Here is a 21,230-nt window from a genome sequence, read left to right as displayed (position 1 = left end):
TAATTTGTTCAATTCGGCCTCAATAACATGTTTGTCTTTGTCTGTCGCGAAGTATGGTCGAATAAAAAATGGTTCATCATTAGAGAGGTGTATGTCAGCTTTGAAGTTTGGGCAGCTAGATAGTTCACCATATAGTGAAAATGCGTTTCTGTTTTGTTGTAATGTTTTATACAAATCTTCTTTTTCTCTATGTGTTAAAACGCTGTCTGTTAAATCAACTTGTTTTCTGATTATTTCTTCCTCGGTTAAAGATAGCAATGGGTCTGTATGTTCTAAATGTGGGTACTTGTTTGCGTTGTCATTGGTCAACTTTATTCTATCAATTGGTAGGTCGTTAGTAACTGTTACAAGGTTGGTTAAGTGAAGGCTCGCGATAGGTTGATGTGTATTTAGAGATACGTTTCTGTTTGTGTTGTTAGTGATATCAATGTTGGTTTCTCCTCTGTGTAATTTTACTAACATATCTGATGGACAAAGTTTTGAAATATGGGTGGTTGCATGTAGAACAACATCAGAATTGCGTACAAAGGCGGGAACCCTTCCTTTTAATTTAACTGTTTTAGTATCACCGGGTTTAAGAAAAATCTTGTGGACAGGACGAAAGCTAAAAATCTTTGGTCTAATGCGAAAGGTGTTTTCCTTAAAATTTAAAGTACCGTCAAGTTCAGACAATGTTTCGGTTCCAAGTATCAGGTCAATACCTGTCAAATTTTTAACGATTAATGCTGAAATTTTAAATTTGTGTCCTTGGATAAATAATTCGAATTGCACTAAGTGGTTGGCATATAAGAAGTCACCGTTACCTAATCGAAATTTAGTTGTGTTCACTTTAATTGGCTTTAGACGCGATAAATAAAGTGAGGAATTAACGTACGATTGTGAGATTATAGTTCTAGTTGAACCACTGTCAAATAAAGTTAAAACATTTCTACCATCTGGTAAATTTCCTTTAACGTAATTTCTGTCGTTAAGTAACAAATCAATATTATCTGAATTCCCTAAGTATTTTGCCTTAAAATTGTCGTATTTAGTATGGGGGGCCAGATTATAGGTGGCATCTAGTCCCCTTTTTAAAAATCCTGCTGGTGGCTAGGGTAATAATTGTTTGACTGTTGGTATGGGTATGGCGGGGGATAATTTAACGGTTTTGATGTCGGCAGTGCCTTGCTATGTGGCCTGGTTTCCCGCAGTAATAACAGGTTGGGGGAGGTTGTCTATATCTTGGGGTCGGTGGGGTCTGGAATCGGGGTTTGTAGGGGCTTGGGCTTCGGTTTCGTCTTGGGGTATAATTTCGGGTGGGGGAACGTGAGCGTCGAGTATCATCATTAAGGGATCGTTTTGTTGTGGCCATATCTAACTTAAGAGAATTTATCTCATGTTGGAGCGATTCGAGACTAGTATCTGTTTCCTTATTGATGTTGAATGAAACTTCCCGTGTGGCATCATCTACGGAAAGGTCAAGGTAATTTTGTGTGCTATTTACGATATTTTCAATAGTGGCATCGATTGGGGTGGACATGGCTACAGCTGCTCTACATTTTGGTGGAAGGGTCGAAATAAATTTATTCTTTATCTGCTGGTCAGCGGCTTGTTTGATTTTGGTTAAGTGTTTTTCGGCGTTGTCGCCAGTGGTGTAAGTAATTGAATCGTATTCTCTTATGTGCGCATAGATTGATTTGTTTTTACTAAACCTGTTGATGAATTGGGTTTTTCAGGATTCCAGTGAATCGAACTGCTTTCCCTCAATCCAGAGTCTAGCTTGGCCCTGAAGGCTACGTTTGAAAATACTTATTACATTAATTAATTGGGCATTGTTTACAGGGTTTTCTAAAGTGTGGGCCTCAAGGTAGTCGGTAAACGATAAGTAGTGTGCACTACATTGGTCGTGATCGGTTATGGAACCGTCATATCTTTTGGGAAGGAAATCGGTTTGTCTTAGGTGGGGCACGGGGTGAGGATTGACGGGCTCATTTAAAATTACTTCGTTATCAACAATGTCGACCATACTTTATAATTAATTAATCAAAATATCAAAAACAATTTAGTGTATATATATGTAAACTCTCACTTTTCAATCAAGGTTACAAATCAAAAATCAAAATGGTTTTGACTTACCCCAAATGCTTCGGATCCAATTAAAAATGAATTAAAGGAATGCAAAAAGTGTTCAAAAATGTTTAAATGTTCAAACAACGAATTAAAAAAATGTTAAAAGTGTTCATCAATGTTCAAATTTTCAAACAACGAATTAAAAAAAAAAATGCGAAAGGTGTTCATAAATGTTCAAAAAAAGTAAATGTTAAAAAAACGATCGGAAAAAAAAACGGCGTGAAGTTGAAAGTGTCCAAACGAAACAGTTCTTGTCCGCTTGCTTCTGTTTTGATTCTTCTTGGGTCTTCCTCGATTATCTTCTTTGTCTTTATCCAATGGTTATAATTTGATAAAATTTCTGCTTGTCTCGATCTCATTCAAATATAATTTCAGCTTGTCTTTTGTGTCTTCCTCGATTATCTTCTTTGTCTTCATCCAATGGTAATAATTTGATAAAATTTCTGCTTGTCTCGATCTCATTCAAATATAATTTCAGCTTGTCTTTTGAGTCAAAGTAAATTTCTGGTTTTCTCCTTTCAAACAAATATGGTTATTTTTGTCTTCGTCTTCGTGTCTTGTTAAGTGTTTATTTCTTGTTTTCTCACTCTGTTCCTTATGAAATTTGGGTCTTCCACCATGTAATATAATGTTGCGTTGTTGAGGTACTAATGAAGACTCTGACTCGCTTGACTGTCGTAACACATATATTGTTTATTCAGTATAATACTTCAGTACAATATACAACTATAAGTATAGATAAGGAACGGAGGATCAATGATGCTGTCGGTGAGGTGTGAAGTGTGTAGGTCTGCTTCTGAAGAAGTGGCTGTGAGGTGTGTGCTCCGTGAAGTGGCTGTAAGGTGTAGATGTTCTTCTGAAGAAGTGGCTGTAAGGTGTGTCTGGGCTCTTCTGAAACTTGGGAGTATATTGGCCCTCGGTTCATTTGCATATGTCACTACGTAATCTGTGAGGGTAACGATTGGTCCTAAGTTGATCCAGGGGTGTTTAAGTGGGAGTGATGATCTTATCTGGGGAGGTTACAATGATGAATTGGCCCTGTCAAATCTCTGCTAAAAACTGTCAATATCTAATTGTTTTACGATGGGAACAGTCACAAAATTAAGCTAAGTGTTTTCTTTAGGGATTCTATTATAAACTAAATGGTCATTAAAACATCTGGACAAACTCTCCTCTGGACTTTCTGGGTCAAGTTTGTGAACTTATTTGAATTCCGATACAAAGGTCGATTTCTTAAATATAAAAGTATATCGTTATATTACACTAATCTGGCTACTTTATTAAGCACAGCGTATATTTCTAGAGACAACAAACAGCAATGTTGTTTTTACAGATTTCTCATATGCTTTTGACTGGGTGTCACATGAGTTCCTTCTCTACAAGTTGAACAGATTTTGTATAATTGGCAAACTACACCAGCTAATATCATCTTACGTGAGTGGAAGGCAGCAGAGACTTCTTGTTGAGGGTCAATTGTCAAATTGGTTACCTATTCTTTCAGGTGTTAAACAGGGCTCAGTGTTGGGTCCTTTATTATTTAACATTTTTTACCACAATTCCTAAATTTTCCAAGTTTCTTTTATTTGCGGATGATATCAAATTATATCGTATTATTTCTTCTAACGACGATGCAGTATTACTTCATGAGGATTTGGATGGTCTCATCTATTGCAGTGATCTAATTCTTGGGGTATGAAACTCAATGCCTCCAAATGTAAGTCAATGACTTAAATCAAAACCCATTTATCAAATTAATAATCAGAACTTGGACAAAGTCCAATACCATAAGGATCTGGGAATATTCTTCGATTCCAAACTTTTATTTTCCAAACATATTGACCACATTGTTAGTAAGAGTAATAGAATGGTTGGCTTCATTTGGAGGCACTGTAGGGAAATTAGCTACCCTTAACCCCTTGTTAATTTGTTTAAAACGCTTGTTAGACCTAATTTAGAATTATTCTCTGTTATTTTTAATTCAATTTCTGATAATCATGCTACAAAGCTCCAAAGTGTTCAAAATAAGTTTGTTAGGTTTCTTTGTAAACGTTTTGATGTTGTCAATTGTCTTGAACCTCTTAAGTTTAGAAGAAGTGTGTCTGATTTAATGTTTTTTTATAAGAGTGTAAATTGTTTGTTTAGTTGTGACTGTTAGTCTCTTTTTAGTTTACATGCTCCTTCTCGTAAAACTAGAGTCAAGTCCACTTTTTATGTTCCGTTTAATAGAGTAAATGTCTTGTAAAGGGGTTTCAGACACGTTTGCCTTCTTTGTATAACTATTTAAGTGAATCTAATGTAAATGTTGATATTTTTCTCAATAGTTATTCTTCATTCAAGACTCATTGTATTCTTTTTTTAAATAATCGTGCTCAATAGACTAATTTTTACTATTTTCTTTATTTATTTAAGTTTGCTTCATATATAGAGTATTTATTACCTCCGCCAAGGAGGTTATATTTTCACCCATGTATGTTTGTGTTTGCGTGTGTGTGCAGTTAGCCTATTTACACTTAGACCCAATTAAAAAAAAAAAATAGATATATATTTATTTTCCGGCGACATTTTATGTAGGAGAATTTTACAGTAGGCGGAGGTTTGTACTCTCGGAGTACCCTCTAGTTGTATCTGTTTTCTGTTTCATACCTTTAAGTGGCAACTTTCGTTGCTGTTGGTTTTGATGAACCAAAAAAAAAAAATAAATAAATAAAAGAACCACCCACATCGGGAATATTTTCACAAAACTGTTTGAAAAGGTTCACATGAGGTTGCTGGTGCTTGCGTAACAATCGAAGCTAGCCAAAGCATTCAGGAAGCAGCTTTGATGTTAAATGATACAAATATTTTGAAAAAAATCAGTGGTATTGATTTTGTTGCAAAAGAAGTAAAATATCATCATTCGTGCAAAAGTGCGTACCTGATGCCTGCCGCAAGAGTAAAAGATCGTGCCAAGGAAAGAATTGAGATTTCTAACAAGACCAATTCATCCGTAATTCTTGACATTCACGCATATGTTGAACAGTCAGTCATAGGCAATAAAAGGCCTGAACTTCTTACATCTGTATATACTAGGTATTTGGACTTGTGTGGAATTTCCTCAGAAACACCGCCCAGTAGTGCACAAAGCCTAATGCGAAATTTGTCAAAAACCTTTGGGGTCAAGCTTAAATTCCAAAAAATTAGGATTGATCATGTACAATTTTGAAATAGTCGATGATGCAGTAAGCATTGCTTATGACTATGCCTCTGATGATAAACGTATTGTAACCAGAGCAGCACTCCTACTCAGAAAGAATGTACTCAATGTTCCAAAGAAGGATTTGCCTGAAAGACCTACTTTGGATGATCTAAAAGAAGGAGATGCACAACCCCCATCTTTGCTTTCTACATTCTTCACCATGTTATACTCTGGACAAAATCATAAGAATTGTACACAGCAAACTATGCGCCGGGTTAGGTCATTGTGTGATGATGCGTTGTTCATTACAAGAAAGGGTAAGGTCAAACCTGCAAAGCATGTACCAATGGGAGTCATTAAATCTGTCACAGGTAGCAACAAAATTGTGGTGGTGTTGAATTGGTTTGGTCTTTGTATTAACTACAACTGCCTATAGGAATTAGAAACCGAAACCGCTGAAAAACTGCAAGAGAGAGAGCTTGCATGTCCAGAAGGTACAATTAAGTACCAACCTATGGGTCTTGCATTTCACAATTTTGATGAGATGACCAACACTTTATCAGGAGAAGAAACGCTACATTACACAATGGGCATTATGTATCAGAACATACCTAAGGCATCTGAAAGGACCCAACCTGTTGAAGCAAATGTAGAATTGCCTTATATAGTACCAAAATGCAGGAAGTACAAGAGAAAAAGATTTACTCCCGACTCCTTATCGGAAAAAAAAAATGACTGTTTTCAGCTACAGATGCACAAATGTGTTCGATCTTACAGATGTCAGTGGACCAGCAAAAAACTTGGATCTGGTCTGGATGATGTCCCATGCTTTGAGTAATATTCTAATGTGGGTTGGATTTAATGCCAGTAGATACCAAGACAATTTGCCAAAGCAAGAGGTCCGATACATGCCGAACTTACTCCAGCCAATTACCATCACGTAATCCAAGAAACCCTCATCACAGCCCAAAGATGTGCAAAGGAGTGTCAACAACAATTTTCCATTGTTTCGTATGATTTAAACGCAGCGAAACCTGCAATGCAAATTCAGGCCACAGAAAAGCCCAGATTTGATAACTTTTTGTTATGCTTGGCACATTTCAAATTGAGATGGCTTTTTTCAAGGCAGTTGAAAAGATAATCTCAGATTTTGGAGGACCTGACATGCTAACAGCAAGCCCGTAGCCAGGATTTTTACAGGGGGGTTCTTTTTTCCCCAAAAAAGGCACTTCTCCCCTTATGGGAATTACCCTCCGGTGTAACCTCCCCCACCCATTGACTGCCTTATAAGATTTAATATCAAACGTATATCAAAACACCAATGCTGCTGGTCACCAGCCACAAGAGCACCCCCATCCCCTAAGAGTTTCCTGGCCCAGGACCTTGGCTCCACCGTGGTTGCGGCTGAGGTAAGAAAAATTGGAAAAGATAGAGCGCTATATGCTTGGAAATTAGTGTTATACTTAGAGAATATCAGGCTATGTTTGGTAGAAAATATGCCTGATACTACTGTACACCGCACCAAAGCCAACTGTTGCTGTCCGACATGCTGTGCCCTACACAAGCTTGCATGTTTCAGTCCATCACATAAGGAAAAGGCAGAAGAGCACTAAATTGCTCCCCTTGTGTTTTCGAGGAAATAAGGATACAGTCCAACAGTCGTACAAAACGTACTACAGTCGTACAAAACAAGAAATAAGGCCATGGTCTAATTCTTGGCCTAAAAAATCGGACAGAAAATGTGGAGTTATTTACTTGTATTTCACTAATACAAATCTAACAAGCAATAGTCAACAAAATAATGATAATAAGTTACAAAGTATCATTTTAAAGTTAATATTGTGCCTTAAAAGGTTATTTGATTGTCAATTGGCTGTGTTTACAAAGGGCTGTCACACACGCGATGATGGCTCTAGAAGATAGAGCAGCAGCTGGAAGGATGACAGCACATGTTTTTCCACTGTATTTTAGTAACCAAAATGGTTGACCCATGGAGTTTACCTCCATGGTTGACCTTTTTCGGGGAAACGAATCATCAAAGACAGAAGTGAAGAATCTCTATCCAATTATTACACATTATTTAGGCCTACTATTAAATTTTGTTTTTATTAACTATATTTTTTACATAAAAATTGCTTTGTTTAATAAAAGAAACCATTTGGTTGGTACTTGTTCTGCTTGCTCTTGAGGTGTTTCTGTGACACCGCATTTGTTGGATACACTGTGAGGTAATGGAAGTAAATTGGCCCTTGAAGAGAAAAGCAGGCAGGTGAATGGGGAATCCCCTTTGGCGACGCTAATTGCTGGTTCGCGCAGGCAATGGACTGATCGCTTTCGGAAATTCCCTTTTATTGTGTAAAAAGAGTGATGGTCACAAAGAGGAGACCTATGCAAGAAGGAGCAAGGAGTTGTTAATTAGAACTCCCTATGTAAACAGGCCTAGAATAACCATACCACTCTACACACCACGCATGGCGAACGTTCCCCCTACGAAAGCAACACATGTGCAGTGCAACTAAAATGAACTAGCTTTTTCTGCGGGGCTACTATAGTCAGAGACGGCAAATGATGTAAAATCACGAATTTTCTTTGTAAAATAAATTAGAAAATTGAAAATACACTGGAAATGGCAGGATTACAAGCTATTTTATGATACGATCTTGCTATTTAGTAATAAGAAGTAACATTTGCCTGCTGCTGGCTATACTACAGAAAAGGCAAACAAATCATCATATGGGCTAGATAGGCTAGTCTGGTTTGAAAGGGCACTTCAGGAAAAGGGGGGGTTCGTTCGAACCCTACGAACCCCCTGGCTACGGGCTTGAACAGGCACAGATGTTCTTGCCACAGGTTCATTGAATGGCTTTCTATCTGGCAAGCATTTTAACTGTTGCAAACGGCTCCACCCAATATTAGCTCTTGCCTTTGAAATCCTCCATTTCCAGAAATTCACGAAGGCATATGATGGCAAAGTCAAGATCAAAGAAATCATCGAAAGTGTGGACAATGGAGAAACTGCACTCGAATCTTTGGGGGAATCAGATGTCTTGATCACCGCTGCTGCTGCCTATACCAAGTACACAGACAAAACAAACAGCTCAATTCTGGATGATGTATGTTGATTACATCCATTTGTATCACTACTTAGAAAAGGCTACTAGGACCAATGATATTGGGTTATATATATACACATTGACCTCTGTCATAGGCCTTTTCTTTGCGACAAACTATTTAAATTACTCCAGTTGGATGACAAACTTCCAACTTGACCTGATGAATCTAGAAGAATCGCACTCTGGACTTAAAAAAGTTCTTGAGGAAGGAGCATTCACAGTACGCAGAACTGAGCATGCCTTTAGTCGTGTACCTGTGGATCTAACTTTGGAGCAGACAGTAAATACTGATGCTGCGTCTCGGCTCACTGGGATGACATCCGCTACCAACAGTTACTCGGCTTGCCTGCGATGGATGATCACAAAGTCTACTCGTGCTTCGTTTACAAGCCTAGTTCATGAGATGGCGGGATTGATCGACAAGAATGATGTTTAACTAAGACCTGAAAGAATTGAACGTGACATTGTTGACTTGAAAAAAGTCATAGAAGATTCCTGCAACCCGTTTGAGATGGATGACAAAACAGAATCATCAAAAGAAAACTTCGACACAGGAAAGGCTACTACCAAACAGATAGCGGCCTCCAAATCGGCAGGCTGCATGTCAGAGTAGCTCTGGAAAATCTTATCAATTTGGACATATATGTGTTTTTTCTTCGTATTTTAATATTATTGAGTTACTGTGAGTACTTTTGTGTATCACTTTATGAACAATATTTGACATTTGAATCGCTATATTTTCGTCTAAAACTGTTTTATGAACATTTCTGCTATTGCCATTTTGTCGTGTATCGCTATGCTATTCGATGCAGGTACTACAGCCAGTCTTTGGCGAAGACCTTTCGCCGGAGGTGTTGCAATAATATAAGATTGTGCCATCTAAAAATCGGCAGGCTGCGTGTCGGGAGTGGCTCTGAGGGGTCTCAACGGATTGGACATTTGTGTGTTTAATCTTTTCGTATTTTAATATCATTGAGCTATTGTGAGTACCTTTGTGCATTGTTTTATTTACAATTTTTGACATTTGAATTGCTGTATCTTCGTCTAAGACTGTTTTATTAACTATATCGCTATGCTATTTGAATTTGACACCAAAGTTTTTCACATAGGGCATTGACTTGGTAACAGTACTTCGTTTATTTATTATTTGCCTCCACGAATCCTACAGTGAGGAAATCCTGATTGATTTGCGACAGAAGTGTGATAAACAAAATATCGATAAACCACTTGATTCATCGATCTGGACTACTCTGAACGATAACGGTATTGCTAGGAAAACATGTTGTGGTTGCCGCGCAGGTAAAGCCAAGAAACGCCGCATCAGTGTAGTTATCACGCCCAATGATGGACATAAATCAGAAAGTAAAGTGTTGCAAAGGCCACCTGCCGATGAACGCTATCTTGTAGAGTTACCTGTCGCTCCTCCTGGAGCTGGTAGAGCTCGTCCAAACACAACTTCGTCAATAAAAGGATCCATTGCCATCTGGAATTCCCGTTCTATGAAGAAGAAAGTAACATCTATCGTTGACCTAATTGTAGATGAGCAGTTACAGGCTTTAGCGATTATTGAATCATGGGCGAAGGGTGATCAGTGCGACGAAATACTAGCTGCCGACATCACAAATTCTCTGCCACATTTTGATGTTTATCATATTTCTCGAGAAAATCGTCGGGGTGGTGGACTCTGTTTGGTAATACATCGAGGATTCAAAGTTGTTAGACTCAATGATAGACAAAGTTTCCGATCATTTGAATACTTGAATACATGGATACTTCTGTCTCCTCTGGATCATCTTCGCTCAGACTTATCACGGTGTATCGCCCTCCACCATCGACCGAGAATAAGTTGACAGTAAACATGTTCTTAGCTGAATTCTCAGAGCTGCTTGAGACATTCACCATTGTTCCTAGTCGACTACTGATCGCTGGAGACTTCAATTTCCATGTCGATGATGCATCGGATACTGATGCTAAGCGGTTTCTGGATCTGCTGGACTCTTGTGGACTATGTCAACATGTCCACGAAGTAACGCATCGTGATGGTCATACGTTGGATCTTCTGATTTCGCGGGTGTCAGATGAGCTTATTTCTGGTGTTTCTATCACTCGTGGCTTTATTTCACATATTTTTTAAGGAAACAAGGTAACTGTTCGAATTTTAAATGTTTCCGATTACCATATTTTTATTAAACCAAACACACCAATTGCAAATTTAACACAGATTGCCTGTGTTAATAATTTAGTCAAGTTATAAGCCAAGCACCGAATATTGTTTTAACAAATTTTGATACGTCAAATGAACAACACTCTGCACTTAAAAACCTTTTGGAACAATATGCCGATGTTTTTTCAACTTCCGATAAAGACTTTAGGCATACTAAATCTGTTAAACACCATATTCCATTAATTGAAAATCAACCCTTCCGATCACCATTTCGACGCATACTCTGCGGTTCTTGATGAAATCGATAAAATGTTATTACACCTAGCGACAGTCCGTATGCTTTACCCATGGTTATTGTGAATAAAAAGGATGCTTTTCTTCATTAGCAGCACTCTTATATTCACTCACATCAGGGGATTGTAACACAAAGAAACATAAACGTTATGCCCGTAAATCGCCTACTTTATTTAATTGGACTTCTGATTCTTACTAAAGAGCCGTTTAACTACTGCTCCGATACTTGACTATCCAGATTATTCGCAACCATTTATCCTAGAAACGGATGCATCGGGAACAGGGTTGGGAGCAGTGTTGTTTCAAATGCATGACGGGGTACAACACGTCCTTGCTTACGCTAGCCGAGGACTTAGACCAGAAACTCGCTATACTGCACATAAAGCTAGAATTTTTTACTTTATTAAAGTGGGCAGTCACATCAAAATTTCGCGACTACTTGCTGGGGACAAATTTTAAAGTTTTTACAGACATAATCCTTTAGTGTATGTGTTAAGCTCAGCCAAATTGGATGCTATTTTGGCCAATGCTGTGTAGCCGACCTTAGCCAATTTAATTTTTCTATTCATTATCGCCCCGGTAAAAGCAATGCTGCCGCTGATGCATTATCTCCACAATATGACTTTTCTAATTCAACTGTTTTATGGCCAAATGCTCAGACAGATGGTTCAAAATAAAAAAAATGCTGATAAGTTAAAATTGAAATTTACATTTCAAGTTGAAAATTAAGACCCTATGTCTAAAAGTTAGAAGGATAGACAAACGTTGCGAGAATATAAACCAAAAAAGTAAAAGATTTCAGTGAAGTTTATTTAGTTAAATTTAACACCATTATTCATCCAACATCATCCAAAATATAGAGTTGGTGGACAAACTCTAGCTGATGATGAAAGTCTTAAGCTTTGATATAAAGGAGCTCAGTAAAGTTGCACATTTAACATGTTTAGGAAGTTGGTTAAAAAGAAATGGAGCAGCAAATGTAAATGAGTTTTCTTACCGAGAACTGCATAGCCATCTTTTATTGATGCAGGAAAAGGTGGTACTGGATTTTTTGCTAAAACTTGATTTGCCAAGACACGACCTAAAGCATCTAGGAAATAAAAATGTAACCATTATTTGTTTTTTTCCATGCTCTTTTATACCATACAAAAGCTATTATGGCAGGTACAATTAGGCTACATAATCTAGCTAAAAAATATGGTGAACTAGGACAAAATTGTAGGCAAAGGTTTTTTGGTTTTAAATGAATGTATATAACCCTATGTTTTCATACCCAATAAATACACTGAAAGCAATTTCAATGATCAAATACCGTGTATAACAGGTGAAAACGCACACTTGAGTGATTTTTATCCAAAATTAGTGAAGTTATATTTCCAATAAGGTTATTTCCAAAAGATATGGTATCCCATTATAATTCTAACCATGTTAGGAGCTGTAATTTTATACAGTTATAGTTTAAAACAATAATTTGCCTTTTCCTAGCCTGTCGATTTAAGACATGTGTTGCATCACAGAAAAGAATGACAGAATCTTCTGATACGGAAATAAAATTTTAACCATCATAATCTTGCGATACTAACGAAAGAGCATGAAATAATTTGTGTCAATAACCATCACATCGCATCTTTATAATTTCTTATTTCTTATCCCCAAAACATAGTTTCAAAATACATGTTTGGTGTCCGGCGGGACAAATGTTTATTTTCCTCTTTTATTCGTTTTTGTTAACTTTCAGTACTTATTTAGCGATCATTTCTATTTCAAAATTGCCTTTTAATCATTGAATGATTAATTATTTGTGGAAATTACCAAAAAATGCTCTTGGGAAATCTATACCCTATAACACTGTTCAAAATCTGCTACCTACCATGATTTCTAACAAATAATTACAGAAAAATAAAAACATCATCAATCTTTATATGCCTTTGATGAATTCAGATGAAGGAACCAAAATAAACACAAATCAAGACGTCGAGCTAAAGGAAAAGTGTAGTACAAAAGACATGACACATGGCATCATACCACAATTAATTGTTCAGAAGATGTACATGATCAATTACTGTACACAAATAAAGATTCATAATTGGTAGGGGTGACAGAAGGGTTCACTACAATTAGGTGGGAGGGTTATTATGATTTATTGACCATTCAGACAGGCATAAAAAGTCCTAAAATGTTTCATGTCTGTGAGACATTCCAGAAGTTAAAAAGTCAGTAATGTGATACCATATCCTTTGGCAATAAACTAAATGGAAACATTGATATGTTTTTATGTCTGTTTTAAAAAAAATACCATTTAAAATACCATTTTAAAATGTAAAATAAATGAATGGGTATGAATATAAACTCGATCATCCATTATATCTGCATCACAAGTTTATCTGGCACTAAATTCCCTTGTTTCTTTGATTCAAACAGTCTATCTCGAAAAAGAAGCCCATACTATCTTGAAAACTCCATTGGAGTGGAGATGTAGCTTGGTGGGGAACATGCTTGCCTACCAATCCAAAGGTCCAGGGTTGTAACTCATAACTCTTTCAAATCCACTCCCTAAGCCTCAAATGAGACTTAAGCACGATTTATAAGCACAATAAATTATAAAATACTTTATCTTGTATTTTGGTGAGTTACTCGCTGTTAGATGCGTATGAAATATTAAATTAAATAGGCCAGTGGGCTTGATTTCAAAGATAGGCTTCGTTTCAAAGTTTTACGGTATATCTGTATCACATACATTTCAGTCAGTATGATGCAATTTACAAATAAAATCACATACACAAGGTCATTAGTGATCTGCTAATAATATTCGTGGTTCATAAAAACAATAAAAAGTAAATTATCTAGAAGCTAAATTTTAAAAAAAAAGTGATTTTTGGACAAAATCACTCAAGTGTGACTTAAACACGGTACTTGGTCACTGAAAATGCTTTCAATGTGTTCATTGGGTATGAAAACATAGGGTTTGCCTAAAAAAATTGTAATATTTTAAAGGGATTATTAGTTTAGGAGATATCGTGAAATATGGGTTTTATAGCTAATTTGCATATTTATGCTCATTTGCATATGAAGGCGGTGAATGACGGAGGGTTGATTTGTTTTAATTGATCAGGACAACATAGACATTCATTTAAAACTGAAAAATCTCTGTATTTAACACGTTTTTAAAGGTGTTTAACAATCCGTATTTTATTGATATTGACAATGTTGATATAATATATAAATAAATTACAAAAAAAAACGTAATTTTATATTCAATTTATTCGAAAACTTTCATTCATTCATTCAAAGTAACATTTATTTTCTTCAAAATAAAACAGTCAACAAAATGGTGTAAAGAAAGGTAATATGATTGAAGAAGGCATGATCAAAAAAGCAAAAAGCTTGTGACAGACATGCCTAAACAAAGATTAGATAAAAACAACACAGAAAAAGAAAATAAACTAGACATGTAACTCGTCACTTTGACGAGTTTGGTTATCCGCCGCGCAAGTGGTGCAACATTAACATTAAGGGGATAGGTTGAGGACAAAAGGAAGTGTTCACGTTGGCATTATGACCTGAACTGAAGAATATGATATGTTGTTATTGCTGAATTTTATTGTTTAAATTCATATATAGTATACACAGTATAATCTGTATCCATATCACATACAGTGTAGAATAGGTGAAATTACGGGACCCGCTATTTATTGCAATTTTTAACATGTTGACGGTTTTAAAATGAAACGCAAAGGTAGCAATTCCGAAAGGAAATTATCTCAGCAACAACGTATTAGCGTGTAGAAGAAATTTGAATACGTGAAATATTGATGCGCGCTCTTTTAAATGTAATGAATTATGACGCAAAAGATGAAAATACGACCTTTTTTATTTAACTGGCCATATGATGACGTCACAACATCCGATTGGCAACATTTTAACATAATTTCGTATCTACAATCCAATAGCTTCCAGAAAAAGTTTTAATCGTGATTATCACATTTTATTCTTACGAGCTATAACAGATTAAAATTTACTGTAAAGATGAAATTGATGCCACACGTGATTTCAATTTTTAGGCATGATGACGTCATAAAAATTAAAATATTTTTCACTCATGCGAAAGATAGTTGATTGACCTAGACAATATCAAAATCGGGGTGAAAATGGAAAACGGATAAGTGGAGATGCGCTCTATTCAATGTGATGAGCTATGACGAAAGATACAAAAATCCTAAATTTTATATTCGCGTGGCCATACGATGACGTCACAATGTCCGGTTAGCCATATTAATACCTGATCCGATATCTACAACTCATCTACTTCCAGAATATGCCATCCACAAAAAGTTGACCGTCTAGTTTAGAAATTACGACTGTTTAAAAAAAGGCATATTTTAAACGAATTGTTTAACCTTTTCATAAAAAACGCGCGCAAATTGTCCAATTCGACGTGCTCGTATGACGTATCTTTAAGTCGAAATTGTTAAAAATTTGGTAAAATTACATGAAAAGGCTGGAAAAACATAAATCACGCGAAAAAAATACGTTTTCAATGCTACGTGCGCACCGCACACGTAAAAATGTGCGCACGCGTGGGAATTTTTGACATGCTTAAAACGACATGAAACGCGTAGAAAGTTGATTATAAATTAATTTCGCGCATTTTAAAATTTTAAATGCGCGTGCGCGCGTAACTTTGTGTAAAACACGCAATTTTTTTTCAACAGAAAGTTAGCGCATGATATAAATTAAACTTTTGCAAAGTTTCAAGTTGAAATGTTATTTGGTTTTCGACATATGTTAAATACGAGAAAATCGTTAAATCGCGCGTACGTCACGTTGCGCAATTGTAAATATCATGAAAAGCTTCGCTTGACGACGTTACATAAATGTCAAAATGTTAACATAGTTAACAAAATGTTATGTTTGCAAGTTTCAGAGAAAAGCGTTACACAAAAATCATACAGAAAGAAAGAAGAAGAATAAAAAGTTGATGATGATGATGATGATGATGATGATTTCGTACAATCACAAGAGGTTATCCTGCAACTTCGTTGCGGATAACCAATAAATAAATAAATTAAACAAATAAATAAATAACAATATAAACAATTTACATAACAGGGGTTAAACTAAATAAGTAAAATAACAAACAAAAAAACAAAAACAATTTTGGTATAAATAAAGAATTGGTTCGTCGTCTTCTTGTTACTCATCATTAAAATTATTATCATAAAATGTAATATAATAAAAATTAATACTTGGATGTGATATATCTTTTAAGTTTAAATGAAAAGCTTTTCTTAGATACAGCAACTTTAATATTTGAAGGTAGTTTATTCCATAGTTTAGGTCCACTAAATCTTATGTTATATTGAAATGAAGTTTTTTTATGAAGAGGGATATGCATATCCTGTACAGTTCGAGTTCTATAATTGTGAAAAGATGCGTTTGGTTGGAATAAATTTGTAAATTGAGGTGTGTTTAGGGAGTTAATCGATGAGTAGAGAAAAGTACACTGTTGATGATAGTTAAGCGGCCAACAGAGTGCGTAACATGTTTACATCGTTCGGTTGAGTAAGTAACACTCCTGCAATAATTGCAACCAATGTGATCAGGTAATTATAAACCATCAACAAAGAGTTGTTAATTCTAGTTTACAACAACACCTTGACATAGCTATTGTAGGCAGACACTTCTACTTTAATTCCATCACAAAGCATAGAATTACAAGTACCATACAAAATATCTGAAGTTTTTTGACATCTGGATCAAATACATTTTATAGGTGTTAACTATTAAGCCTTATATTTAATATTTATGACTTTAATACCCCAGCCATGCAGCCACTCAGAATTTCACAAACTGGATATCAACCTATGAGTCACTATCAACCTTTAAATTACTAAACAAGAAAAATAAACAAGAAAAATAAACAATAATATCACCATCTATAAAACTAACCATAACACTTAACAGTTAAATCAAGAAACTGTCGATTAATCCTAATTGAATAAACAATACATGAGAAATAATTATTTGCTCTCGGCAACCAATTGGGTTGGCGTTTTAGTCCAGCAAGTTAACCGCATGGTACACCTTGCAGCAATGAAGATGACAGTGAGTGTCGTTTTCAACAAATTAGTTACTATATAAAATATGAATTCTCATAAAAGGTACAGCACTTGCCAAAACCAGCATACATGCCTAAGGCCTTTACATACTATTCCACCCGTTGCTGTAGTAGATATAGTTAATAACTATAACTACTAAATGTTGATAGGTTATCTGACCTCGATCATTAATAATATTAGTCTAGGGTTTTAATATATTATACCACTTACTAATTGCCAGATTCTGTTATTTACAGTAAACAACGTAACAACAAGCCTTGATTCTCTTTGGGAAACTTTAAATCTATAATCTAATTTGTAAATATATAAAGCAGAGAATGAAAATGCATATCCAAGGATGAAGAGACCCTCCAGAAGACACTAACACTCTACTATATGTTGCACAATAAACAATACAGAACCTTATGATCTTTTTAATACCTGGCGCTTAACAAATTACTTAGATTTAAATATTAGAAAAACAAGAGATGTTAATTGATTTTCATGTTAAAGAAGTGTATTTTTCCCCCAAAAACATGAAAAATGAAGATTAATAAATTAAATTATAATAAATAATTAATATTAAAGTCATTTTGTAGTTAACCAAGGTATCACTTCTGTAGAAAAAAACCCCTGAAAGCGGAATGTAAGCATAGATATCTGAAGCTTATTTAAACCATAAATGTTTAGAACATTAAACTTTTCAAAAAGTAATTCGGAATATACTGATCTATAAGTTTGCCCTGCACAAATACAATGCATAGCCTCATGGTCTAAGCCATGGGCACAATGTGTTTAACTTATCTAAAGTAACGGCCAAACATAAATTGATATATGACAGATTAAGTAAAACTAGTATTGTAATGCGAGTAAGATTTGTTGAAGGAATAGATGTTTGAGTTTTTTAATTATGCCTATGTTTCTATAGAAATTAAACTGTTGATTGTATTAATAGTCCGGAGGCCGACGGCGAAACTTTTCGAGACCAGGTAATCGATCAGGATAGGAAGATTTTTCGAGATATAAGGGGTCAAAGTTCAAAATTGACCAATCACAACAATGTATTAAATATATGAATTTACGTAAGGGCAAAAATTTGTAAATCGTGCGTTACTTCTAGAATTTTTGGTCGATGGTATATAAATTCGTTCGGCACTGATTTTAACCACCTTACCACGATTCAGAGGCATTCGCTCACCTGAACACTCTAAATTTAGCTAATAAGAGGCTAATAATAATGGGGGATATGAACACTAAGTTTGGAAATACAAGGAGGAATCGATGGATATAAAGTGTATCACACCCAATAGTAATGCTCGACAAATAATGTCTGCGCTAGACAGCATGATACTCTTGAACAATTTAAAATTGAGAAATAATACATTCCAAATCCCACTTACATTTCAGAGGGGAAAACATTGGATTTCCGACTTGGACTGCTGTTATGTATCACCTGACATTATTCCTGCTGTTCGACACTTCTCTGCCTGTCAGAATACAGTGCTACCATCTAATCACGCACATATCACTCTAAAACTTTATAAGAGTGAGCTGTCTGTTACTGGCCGTATGAATGCATTATTGCAAAGGTCTTCTGAGTTTGGAAAACATGCGACCCTAATGGACAAGTCTGCTAAAAAAACTAAACAACCAACAGATTAGAATGTATTCTATCGACATGGTTGCATTTAATGCAACTTTGATCCGTAATAACACATTAGAAGTTTCGATTGAGGCTGCAGTTAATGTGCTCAACGAAACGATTACATTGTGCACAAGCAAATCCAAAAAACGAACACGTTAATGCAGAAAACCAATTGCCAGACGATAACTGCTGGAATATTTTGATTCAAAGTAATGATAGGAAACAGATTTGGGATGCAATCAATTGGAATGGTTCAGTGAACGAAATTGTTAATATTGAACGACAGACAGATAAGGATTTTTGCGATCATTTCACAAAATTACTAAATGTGCATACGGTCGATACCAATGTTATAAGAAATTGCAGAGGTACATACATTCCAATACTAGATGACCCAATCTAGATACGTGAAGTTGAAGAAGCCATTACAAAGTCAAAGGCTTCATGCCGCCCTCAGGATTACCAGCAGGAATGCTAAAACAGCTATCACCAGTCTGGATCGTCTTCTTATGTAATCTATTTAATACGATATTTCTACTTGCTCAGTTCCCAACTCAATGGTGTTATGCTCATTTGATAACTATTTTAAAATCTGGGAATAGAATGGTATGCTCAAATTGGTGTGGTATTACAAATATGGACATAATTGCAAAAGTTTGTGACGCCATTCTCAATCAGTTAATGCTGTGGATTACTCCTGATAGAGCACAAGCAGGCGCTCAACCACGTAGAGGATGATTGGAACATATTGTAAATTTACGTCTGCTTAAAAACTATGCAATTCATAAAGTACTTAAGTTATTTAATATTTTCGTGGACTTCTCAAAAGCTTATGATCCTAGAAATAAATTGATTGATTGTTCGTTGGGATGTGGATCCAAGATGAAGGGTTATTGCTTTATGTATTTGCTTTATGTACCTGAGCATGAAAGGTTAGCTTTCGCAGCTTTTGTTGCTGTTGGTCTTAAAAATAAAATATTTGGCTACGGAATTACATCGTTTTTGTATTCATTCGCTCGGTGTACATTTTTACAATTTCCATTTATTTATATCAAAGTTCCTGTATCCGAGAGCCATCTGGGCAATTGCAAGAGCGTTTGTATGTACCGGTATACATTTTGAAGACATAGGTTTTTATAGGACGTGAAGTTTTATTCGAATTCGTATCAAGTACAAATTTCAGTAAATCACGCATAACCTTTTTCTCAATGGTTTAGAAAGTGGGTTCATACATTCATGGGCACAATTATATTCAACTACATAACATTCTATCGTCTTTGTATTGTGTGTGGACTACAATGCACTGTAAACTATATGCTAATTATAAAACAAACATAATCAATATATAAACAATATATAAATAATATAATTTGAGTAAAGGGAATGAAATAGCATTCCAAAATCAAAACATAAATACAATAATATGAATATACCAATCTCCTTCTACAATAATTGTTTTTAATAGCTATAATCGGGTTAAACAGCTTAACTCGTACGGTGTAAGACTGGATCGGCTTATGCAAATGGTAACGTAATCCACAGATTAAAATACCAAGGTGTTCGTTATATGAATGGCGTTAAACATAGAAGTCCATGTATCATTTACATTCTAACCCATGGTCTCTGTTTAGAGACAGGAGTTTCAACTGTAACGTTCAACACTTATATAAATGAAATTGTTGCGCGATTGTTATTACTGTATTTCAATTGATCTTCTTTAAACGTTTGTCGTTGAACTTTTAACGATCAACGATGATAGCATTGAATAACGTCAACTGGAAAGAGGCTTAAACACAGCTGCTGTATTTGGCTTTTCTAGAAGTTTATTAAGTAACTTATTATTTTTTTTTATGTTTTGATCTCCTAAAAAAAAAATCATAGTCAATATAGAAACACTGTCCATGTACTACATCATTGCAAATTATACAATTATAAAGTACATATGATATCCAAAAATTGGCAAAAACGTGGATCAGAACACCCTTCTACAAACTGTGAGGCTCAAGTTTACCAGAGTCATTATTAAACATTCCGAGGACCATCTTTAAACTTAAATTTGAATAAAAGTTAAAAATGATACCTTGCAAATTAGTAACTTCTGTTTCCATTTTGTAAGCATTATCTGTAACTACTGCTAAAGCATCTTCAAAACTAATCATTGGATAGGAAGAAAAACGCATTCTTCTTGCTACTTTTGTAACATCATGATCTATATGACAAAAATATAGAAACAGTATGTTGGTTAAGATGGCTAACATGCACAATTGATTAATTTATATTATTTTATTCATTATTACATTTATATTTTATCATTTTGGTGTCGTACTGTCTGCATTTTACTAATTTTATCATATTTTTATTATTAGTCTAGAACCTGAGTAAGATTCGTATGTGTTTTGGCCTTCTGGTCCTCCCATAGGTGTGCTTCAGTAGTGTTGGGCAAGGAAAGCCATGCTCATAGTTTGTCAGAATAGATGACATGTAGAATTGCTTGTTCTATTTTTAATACTTTTAAAGTGTTCTTGTAAGTTTATAATTAGTCATGTTTATTTTAGTCATTCAACAGGCCTAAAGCAATATGCCACTATACTGTAAGATGAATAGATTTCTCATTGAGTAACTGACTCTTCGC

The 21,230-nt window shown here is 35.3% G+C and overlaps 1 protein-coding gene across 3 annotated transcripts in view; it reads right to left on the bottom strand.

Moving 5' to 3' along the window:
- The window catches only part of LOC140048615 (gephyrin-like), a 219,957-nt gene that overhangs the window by 63,622 nt on the left and 135,105 nt on the right, over positions 1-21,230 (bottom strand). For all 3 annotated transcript variants that reach the window (XM_072093368.1, XM_072093367.1, XM_072093369.1), the window contains 2 exons: positions 20,679-20,807; positions 11,853-11,945 (listed from right to left, as the gene is read on the bottom strand). In XM_072093368.1, coding sequence (XP_071949469.1) covers positions 11,853-11,945; positions 20,679-20,807 — 222 coding nt within the window. The remainder of the gene's footprint in view (positions 1-11,852; positions 11,946-20,678; positions 20,808-21,230) is intronic.

The sequence above is a fragment of the Antedon mediterranea genome, chromosome 5 (assembly GCF_964355755.1).
Source record: "Antedon mediterranea chromosome 5, ecAntMedi1.1, whole genome shotgun sequence".
In the NCBI taxonomy this organism is placed as follows: domain Eukaryota; kingdom Metazoa; phylum Echinodermata; class Crinoidea; order Comatulida; family Antedonidae; genus Antedon; species Antedon mediterranea.
The sequence above is the reverse complement of the archived record's forward strand: the minus strand, read 5'-3'. Positions and strand labels throughout refer to the sequence as shown.